The sequence below is a fragment of the Sorex fumeus genome, unplaced genomic scaffold, assembly GCF_029834395.1.
Source record: "Sorex fumeus unplaced genomic scaffold, SorFum_2.1 ptg000077l, whole genome shotgun sequence".
NCBI classification, from domain to species: domain Eukaryota; kingdom Metazoa; phylum Chordata; class Mammalia; order Eulipotyphla; family Soricidae; genus Sorex; species Sorex fumeus.
The window spans coordinates 1,653,203-1,662,684 of record NW_026606134.1 but is presented as its reverse complement, the minus strand read 5'-3'; the positions used below and the strand labels follow the sequence as shown (position 1 = coordinate 1,662,684).

The 9,482-nt window shown below is 49.7% G+C and overlaps 1 protein-coding gene across 1 annotated transcript; it reads right to left on the bottom strand.

The window, feature by feature from the left end:
• Positions 1 to 1,193: 1,193 nt before the first annotated feature.
• CLRN2 (clarin 2) lies at positions 1,194 to 8,614 on the bottom strand. Its single transcript, XM_056130334.1, has 3 exons — positions 8,362 to 8,614; positions 4,411 to 4,590; positions 1,194 to 1,459 (listed from the first exon to the last, which is right to left on the bottom strand). The coding sequence occupies exons 1-3, from the start codon at positions 8,612 to 8,614 to the stop codon at positions 1,194 to 1,196; spliced, it is 699 nt and encodes a 232-aa protein (XP_055986309.1).
• Between the last annotated feature and the right edge of the window lie 868 nt (positions 8,615 to 9,482).

Sequence of the window (9,482 nt, the reverse complement as noted above, 5' to 3'; positions counted from 1 at the left end):
TTCTGGAATGATGGACATCTTCAGCTCCCTGCTTCCGTCACCCCCCAAAAGTTCCAGGACGTGTTAACATTTTTCCCCTCTCACTTCTCACCTGAGAAACGCAACATGGGCGGGCGCCACCAGGCAAACCTCGGATTCACTATGATGTGGATTTTGAACTCATTTTTGGTTGTTGTATGTTCAGAAATGTTTCCCTGTTGCCAAATCCTTTGTGATCCCTCCGCCCCACGTTCAGTCACATCACCCCATGTGGGGTCACAAACCACAAATTACAAAGCTGAGGACGGGACTCAGGATATAGAGATGTATATTTATTATTATTATTATTAGTTTTCAATGTAGGAGTACTGCTTTTTATTCAGCCATTAAGCTGATTAAATTGGGCGTGAACTCCATATTACTTTTTTTTTTAAATTGAATCATTGTGAGATACAGTTACAAAGCTTTCATGTTTAAGATTCAGCGGTACAATGATCAAACACCCATCCCTCCACCAGTGCACATGTTCCACTGCCAGTGTGCCCTGTATATACCCCACCCCCATCCCAATCCTCACCCTGCCTCCATGGCAGGCAATTTTCCCAATACTCGTAGAGACGTTTATTGAGGTGCACACGCCTGATGCGTGGAGGGTAGCCCGTACACAGAGGGCGTGACTCTGCTGACCTGCTAGCCCCATCACGATGCTGAGGGTCCCTCCAGCCCCTGCTCTCTGCAGAGGAAGGGCTGAGGCGCAGACACGAAGCGCGCCACCCACTGTTACACAGAGCTAGCCAGGGTCGGCGCCCCCACCTCCAGCTGAGCACTCGGGGTGGGCAGGAGAGAGGTGCAGGGTGGGGGGGGGAGCCCTGAGAGCTTCCTTCCCCAGCCAGTTCACCACCCGTCTCCTCCCTCTTACTCCCTCCATCCTACCGAGAAGCCCAGATGTTCTGGGCTTTGTTTTTTTGGTAGGGGGCTCTTTTGGGGTCACACCCGGCAATGCTCAGGGGTTACTCCTGGCTCTGCACTCAGGAATTACTCCTGGCGGTGCTCGGAAGGTCCACATGGGATGCTGGGAATCGAACCTGGGTCAGCTGCATGCAAGGCAAATGCCCTCCCCATTGTGCCATCGTTCCAGCCCCCCAGATGTTCTGGAAAGTGAAGCCGGCGCCCGGAGTGCGGTGTGCTACCCGGGGCTCGCCGGGCAGGAGCGGTCAGTACAAGATGTCCTCGGCCGTGACCGTGGCCTCCTCCACTTTGGTCTGGATCTCAGGGAGGGGGATCTGGCTGATGGCCACCACCACCAAGGTGACGGCGTGGGCAGAGGCGCTGGCTACGCAGATCCAGAAGGACTCCTGGTACTCCTCCTCCACCACCACCAGGCGGAAGAGCGTCTCCTGGAAGTTGGCGATGCGCGCGGTCAGCTCGTGGAACTTCACCGCGGCCGTGAAGCTGCCCACGGCCAGGGCCACGGTGCCACCTGCAAGCCCAGAAGGTCAGACGCGCCGGCTCTCAGCTCGTGTCTGCGCGCTGGGGGACTGTACGTGAGGGGGTTTGGGGGGTGGGCTACAGGAACCCAGGGTGGGGGGCAGCTCTCCTTCTGGAGACAGGATTTCCCCGTGGGTTGCAAAGCAGCAAGTAAGGGGCAGTGAGGGGTCGGAGGTGTGGCAGAAGCGTTTGCTTCTGGGTCTGGAGCGATTGCACAGCGAGCAGGGTGATTGCCTTGCATGCCGCGGACCTCAGTTCGATTCCCAGCATCCCATATGGTCCCCTAGGGCACCGCCAGGAGTAACTCCTGCACAGACAAGAGGAACCCCTGTGCATCCTCGGGTGTGGCCCAAAAAGCAATAATAAATAAATACTTCAAAAAGAAGAAGCGGTTGCTTCCGACTTTCTGCTCTGGGAAGCTCAAGGTCTCAACATCCTTTCCTTCTGCAGTGCCACATTTTCACAGAGGTCCACATTTCCGTAAGCCCAGCCTCTAATGTTTTAGGGTCCATGTAAACCCTAAGGGGAGGCGGCAGAGTCTCTATACAGATCAATATTTCAACGGTATGTGACACTGTCACGGGGCCCTTACAGTGCTGATCCTCCTGCCCTTGGAAGGCCAGAAAAGGGACATGTCAAGGAGCTGGGGAAGGACTCCAGAGCAGATGCGCTTCCTGACCTATCGCTTCAGACCCTGACTTCCTTGACTTCTCTCCTTTTCTAATTTGATTTTTTTTCTTTTTGGGTCACACCCAGCAATCAGGGTTACTCCTGGCTTTGCAATCAGGAATTACTCCTGGCAGTGCTCAGGGGACCATATGGGATGCTGGGAATCGAACCCAGGTAGGCCATGTGCAAGGCAAACGCCCTATCTGCTGTACTATAGCTCCAGCCCCTCTAATTTGATTTTAATTAATATTTGAAAACCGTTCCTGCTCTTGGGGCCGTGGGGACAGCTCCCGGGGCTGGAGCCCATGTCAGGTGTCCACCAGGCCCAGGGTGAATACCCAGCACCAAGTCTTCAGAACGCCCCTGCCTCAAGGATCTTAATTGTCCCCAGCACAGTGGGGAGAGGACCCCACAAAAGAAAACCAAACTGATTTTTGTCAACCCCCACAAACAAAAACAAACCATTTTGTGCTTTAAAAATGTCTATTCGGCAATATTTGGACAACAGAAACATATAATAAAGGTGAAAATTAAAATTTTATGAATTTTTGGGTGCCACGCCTGGTGGTGCTCAGGAGTGACCCCAGGGGTGTTTGAGAACTTTTAATAGTTTACTATATTTCTTTACTGTTTATTCTTTTGAACAAAATAAGTATTAGGGTGTTCTTCCTATTTTAGGCTTGATTTCCCTGTCCCCCACTTATTTGAACTTTGCTGGATATGGTGTTCCTGCGTAGCTTTGAATCGGTGTAGCAGACGGATCCTAGAGGAGCAATTTAATGAAGTTTAACTGTGACCTTGTTTCTAGATACTTGGAGTGCTTCTAATCTTTTTATGCTATAACGTGCTGCTATTAAGCACTTTTTATGCACTTAAAAATTAGGTCTTTTCCAGTTATTTCTTTATCATAAACCCCTATTTGGGATTCTATAATTAGATAAAAATAATATTTTGATGACTTTTACACTAAGGTTTTGTCAAATTGCCTCTTTTTTCCCTCCCTCCCTCCCTCCCTCCCTCCCTCCCTCCCTCCCTTCCTTCTTTCCTTCCTTCCTTCCTTCCTTCCTTCCTTTTTCCTTCTTTCTTTTCTATCTTTCATTCTATTTTTTGGGGGGAGGGGCTGTGTGCAGGATTTTTCCCAGGGCTGCTCAGAAGATCAAACCTGGGTAGACCACATGCAAGGAAAGTGCCTTAACCCTGTACTGTATCTCCAGACCCTAATGGCATTTCTAAAAATATCATTTCATCAGTAATACTAGAAAGTACTACCTCTGTAAGGAAGGAAGTCGACAGTAGTGGTATTCATTTAAAAATCTCAGTTGAGTGTTCTGTTTTTTTTTCCTTTAGTAGAGAAGGTCACCAGGCACACACAGTGGTGCTCTGGGATTACCCCAGGCTCTGCACTTAGCACAGTACCAGGACTTGTGTTGGGTTGTCTGCATTTGAGGCAAATGCCTCAATCATGTGCGATCTCTCTGGACCCTGAGCACTTTTTATATGCTGACACTCTGGGGAGTTATGGGACATAAGCAAGACTCCTGCAACAAGATCACAGATGTAAGTGGTTCTCCAGGAGGGCTGCAGACTGCAACTATGACCTGCCTAAAATAGCTTATCCACACTATCCACGGGAACTTATTATTCATTAGAACACATTTTAGAACAGCCTTGCCTGGTCTTAAACTTTGTGGCTACCTGTGCAGGCTAGGGAAAGTAAGGAGTCCTTGCCATGACGACACCTCAACCAGTGGACCTGTGTCTGCTGAAGCGGCCCTCGCGTCTTAGGAGTTTGCTATTTTCACGACAGATAATGCTTTTTAGTACCAATTTTTGAACTGATTTTTTAGACTTTTGAAACATTGTTGGGAATTAATTTCTGAGTATGAATACAATCAAACCAACACATCCATACACGTTATAATATCTATAAATCTATTATCTATCTAGTTTTTAGCCCACACCCACTTGTGCTCAGGGACTTACTCCTGGCTTTGTGCTCAGGGGTCATTCCTGGCAGGGCTCAGGGGACCATGTGTGGTGCTGGGGATTGAACCTGGGTTAACCGCATGCAGGATGGAGCAAGTGCCCTTGCTTCTTTATTTTGACAGATATTCTGCAACATTTTAGTAGAGGGCACTTATGCCCATCAATACACATCATAGATCAGGGACTTGAAGGCTGCGGTGTTCGTTCCCTCTTCGCTTCCATCCCAATCCTTGGGACTTCCTTGGTGATGACCGAGCACGGATTTCCCACCCCGGGAGCTACTCTTACCTGCAAGAACGTTCCAGAGGCAGATGCCCCCAGGGCCATTGACCGCGCTATAGGGAACCTGGATCATATTGAGTATGGCGAAGCCCGTGCTGACCAGAGCCAAGGCCAAGGCCAAGAAGAGGAGCAGCAGGATGGTCACATGAAGGCTTGCGTTCAGCTCCTTCACCAGGTGTGGGAAGACTGGGGAGAGAAGACACGGCAACGTTTTAGCACCAGTGCTCGGCTCAGACTCATGAAGACCAGCGACTTGGCTCCCCGTGAAGGCTTTTATACAAAGACCAAGCAACAGTGCTGGGTTTTCAACAAGCAGGAGACTCTCCAAGATGAATTCAGACCCCCCAGACATCCTTCTCTGACCAATAAATTCTCCTCCTTAGGGATGATTGCAAATTGAAATATATCCAAGCTGGCAATTTAAGTCACATGATCTTGGGCCCAGAGGGATGGTACAGGGGTTAGGTGCTGCTTTGCAGGTGACCAACCTGGTTGGAAACTCCGAAGGGAAACACATGGTCCCTTCAGGAGGTGAGCAGTGATCCCTGAGCACAAAGCTAGGAATAAGACTTGAGGACAACTGGGTGGGGCCCAGAACACAGAAAAAAACAAAGCTACATTTTCTCATAGCTCTAAATCTAGGCTGACTTGATGGCCACAGAAGGTGTGTAAAAGGTGACAGGAAAGAGCAGGCCAAGACAACTGATTGCCAAGCTTTAATTTGGGTGAGAGCACTGTTTTCACTAAAGCAGAGGTTAGATCTGGGGCTTAACTCTGCATTGTATAGGAAGGTGAAGCAGAGCAAAGCCTGGCTCTGCTACCCAAAGGTCCGGATTCACATCCTAGCTTTACTCATCCGCCACAACTCTAAAATAGGACCTTCTCAATCTGGCCTCAATTCACTCAAGGTTGTTGAGTGAATCAAATTAAGCATGTAGGGTTTATAAGTGAAACCACTTAGCAGAAGTAATGCCAAAGGGGAAGCATCATCTCGAGTCCCTTAGAACAATTCAGCAAGGTAGAAATACTTTTCCTTAGGCATGAGGCACCCTTATATGTGGCATACACTTTTCTGAACTTTTCATTTGCTGTATTCACATGGCTGCCGAGTTTTTGAAATGTCGGTATTTGTTTTATCTGTATTTGTCACCAGCTACTAGTTCTGAAGGTGAAATGGTCTAAGTCAGTGGAATACTGTTGATATTGCCTGGGAAAGGGTCAGTTCTCCAAAGTAACTGATGTAATTATTGCTGGTAGGACTTCAATTCTCATTGAGAAAAGTCACGTGACTTCTCAAAAATCTCTGTTTCCTCATCAGTGAAGTGGGGATATGAATGAGCAGCGCATGAATTCAGGGCAATCAACCCTCACTGAGCACAGTCACGGGCCAGCTTGGTCACATCATCATTTTATTTAATTCCTGTGACAAAGATGTGACATGGGTATTAATTATGGGCACAGAGACTCAGGGCCGTGTCTCTGGGCAGGGTGACTCTATCAGGCATTGTTGAATTCTATCAAGCATCGTCCGATAAGTCATCTGCATACGGAGTTTAGAGCACTGCTTTTGGTAGTCAAACTAAGTTCCACCACTCATAAATTTTGGGGGCTTTAGGGCTACATTCTGTGGTGCTTAGGGTGTGGCCCCAAGGATGTAGTCCTGGCTCTGTGCTTAGGAGTGACCCCTGACACCTGATGGTGCTTGTAGGGGATCACAGATAGTGCTGGGGATTCATGTCATGTTTGGCAGGAAGCCAGGCAAGCACCTTGTTATGTTTGTTATGTCTTTTCTGGCCCTAAGTGAAGAGTTTTGTTTTATTTATTTTTTATTTATTTTTGGTGTTTGGGCCACGCCTGGGTCCATCTTCTGAGCTGCTGAGTTCTGGGTCCAAACCCTCTGCTTGGCCACTTGATGGTCAGTGACACCCTCATTGTTCCCTTCCTGGGAGCCAGGACCCAGCGCTTTCCCGCCCCACACACTCCTGACCCCTCTTCCAGCTGGCTCCTCCCTGCATTCAGAGAAGGTTAATGTCTCCTGAACCTGCTAACCAGAGTTTCTGGCCACCTCGCTCTAAGATGTCCTTTCCACTGAGAAGTTTCCACGCTCACCATCTTTGCTTACCTCCTTCGTTCTGATCTTCCTGCCAGTTCTGTACTTTCCAATTATATTTACCTCCGCCTAGTTATCTCATCAGCATCAGAAACTTTACCCTGGAAAGGGATCCTCTCCAAAGCGTTTTCTCTCTTGATCTCTCTTCCCTCTGCTTCCCTTCCATCCCAGGGTCCCCCAGACTTTGCTTTTCAAACTTTGATTTTTCTCTCTCATTTGCCTGTTTTGAACAGAGAGATAGCGCAGTGCATAGATGCTTGCTGTGCAGGCAGCCAACTGGGCTACAATCCCCAGTATCCTTTATGCTCTCCCACTTGAGTACAATCAGGAGTGACCCCTGAGCAGAGAGCCAGGAGTAAGCCCTAAGAATAGGTATGGCCCCAAAGCAAACAAGAAGCAAATCAATAACCTATTACCAATGATTTTACTATCCCCCCTTGCTTATTCTAGTTGGGAAATTAACTCATACAACCTCCTTATCAAGCAATTTGACAGCATGCTTCAAAGCCATTTGTAGGAAAGGCATTCACAAAAACTATTCTCTACTGGATCCTCATATAGCCACAGAAATTCACAGAATAAAATCAACTATGAATCAACAGTAGATTGATGTGTGTGTTTTTGTTTTCCATAGAGCTACTTTTTGCCAATATCCCCAGGTTCAATTCAGTTGCTGGTATGTCATGTAAATAACGTAAATGTACATAGTATAAGGAAGCTCCTTTGCTTGAACATACACAAGTACGTCCCTTCTTCACCTAGACCCATGATGCCAATTGGTGTGGTTACATCTGTCGACCTTGCAGCTTTCTGTCTCCGTGTATTTAATAAAATGCTTCTGAGGGCCAGGTTTCTGAAACCCCAGTTCTCAAGGATGGAAATAAAAGAATGGATAGAATTCCTGCTCCCCTGCCTTCATGCTGTGGGGGATGATCTCCCAGACACTTTCTCCCTGGGGTTCTCAGGGAGCAACGGCCGGGCTCGGCTCGTTTCCCAGCCTCGGCTGCTCCGGGCCGTGCCCAGAGCCAGCAGCTCACGTTCCGGAGGTCAGGCCAGGGCCCTGGCCCAGCTCTCCCTGCCAGCCAACGTCCAAACTGGGCTTCGTGGGGTCAGAGAGACAGTACAGCGGGGGAGGCTGTTGTCTACCTGTCTTACACACTGTTGACCTGGGTTCAATCCCTGGCACCCTGTCTGGTTCTCTGAGCCCTGCCAGGAGTGATCTCTGAGCACAGAACTGGGAGTAAGCCCTGAGCATGGCCAGCTGTGCCCCTCAATCCACCAGAAAACAACAACCAAAAATAAATAAACCAATAAAGCACCAAAATCCAAATTTGGTCTCAAGCCTGGAGCTCAGCTCAAGAGGCTTTTTTCTTAGACTCTAAAACTTGGAAGTGCAGAGATGGGGAAGGAAGCCTGCTAGTCTGACCCAGGACACCCCATAGTAGGGCCAAGACTCCGTGGTTTCCTGGCTGGGGGACCTTGGACTTCAAGCCTCAGTGGAGTCCTCCGCACAATGGGCCTGTGAGTCATTCCTTCTCTTGTAACGGTCCAGAAAGCTGACAAGCTATAAAGCATCTGGCATGTCTGACACACGTGGTGGTCACTATTTTCACAATCATGCTGGGTGGAGGTGAACAGCGAAGCTGAAGGAATCCCTGTCTCAGACACTTCCCTCAGACCTTGCCAGGGTCAGAAAGGCTCTCGGGGTGCGGCACGGGAAGTCCCCCGGTTGCTGCAGACATTGCTCTGCGTGTTGGACCGCATGGGCAGAGGCCCCACTGGGGTGCAAGCCTCGCAGACACGTGCATAACCTGAGCGCTTCCAAGTCTGCCCCCCAATATACTCACTTGTGAACTGGGACTCGCGGCCCCCCAGGCCGCACTGTCGCACCTTGCACCCTCGGAAGAGCCCGTAGTAAATGTCCCCGATGAACTTCACCAGCTCGGGGTCGGTGGCATTGACCAGGTCCACGCCCGTCTGACAGAGGATCTTCCCGCGCAGCCAGTGGGGCACGACCAAGGCCACGACGATCAGGACGAAGGAGGAGAAGCTGAGGAGGGACGCCAGCCCGTACCACGTCTTCTTGAACCATCCCGGCATCCTAGTGGGTGCAGGTCACCCCCCGGGGGCCCAGGCGGCAGCGGGCGTCCTGGTCATCTTCCAGACACGCTGCGATTCACAGCTCCTCTGCTCCCGGTGGCCAGCGCACTCGGCCAGGTCCTCTGCTGTCCGTGTTTACTACTACAGCCACGCCCGGAAGTCTGCACCGAGGCCGCCTGGGAGGGTGTCACTGGAGGAAGTAACCCTAGCTCTCCCCTGCACTAGGGTTTCAACGGGGCGCTTAATTGTTCCTCTGTTCAAGCGTTTTAATGGCCCTGGCTGGGAACAGGCAAAAACAGGTAGACCTAATGCCAGCCCTGCTCCCAAAACGCCCCTGATGGGGTGAGAACAAAAATGGGCTGTTGGACCCTTGACCACCTGGCAGTGCAGGGTATTGGATGTCTCTGAACTGTCAGCACCGTCAGAATCATCAGGGTGGTCATTCATGCCAACGAGTGATCTCTGTTGGTTTGTTTTTCACCGAAATGTGGAAATAACGTTATGGTTTGGCCCGGATTTGCTGCCGGATTGGTCTGCGGTGGGTCAGTGGCAACTGGAGTGTTCCATGGGCTCCATGGCTCATGGGGCAGCCTAGACCACACAGCCTAGATTTCCTGCCCTGCCTTTTTTTTTTCCAACAGGTTTGCAAATAATTGCCTGGTTGGGGTATTCAACCTGTTCTAATAGTGAAGATGAGCCTTTTTCCATAGCAAACTCTGCCGCATGCAAAACAAAAGCCTTCCCCGGGATGCTACCATTCTTGCCCCTGGAAGCATATTTCTGTCCCAAATGATAAGACTATGTTAAGTTTTGGTGTTGGGGAACTAAGCAGTTAATTTTATAATACTTGGATGAGAAAAAAAACACA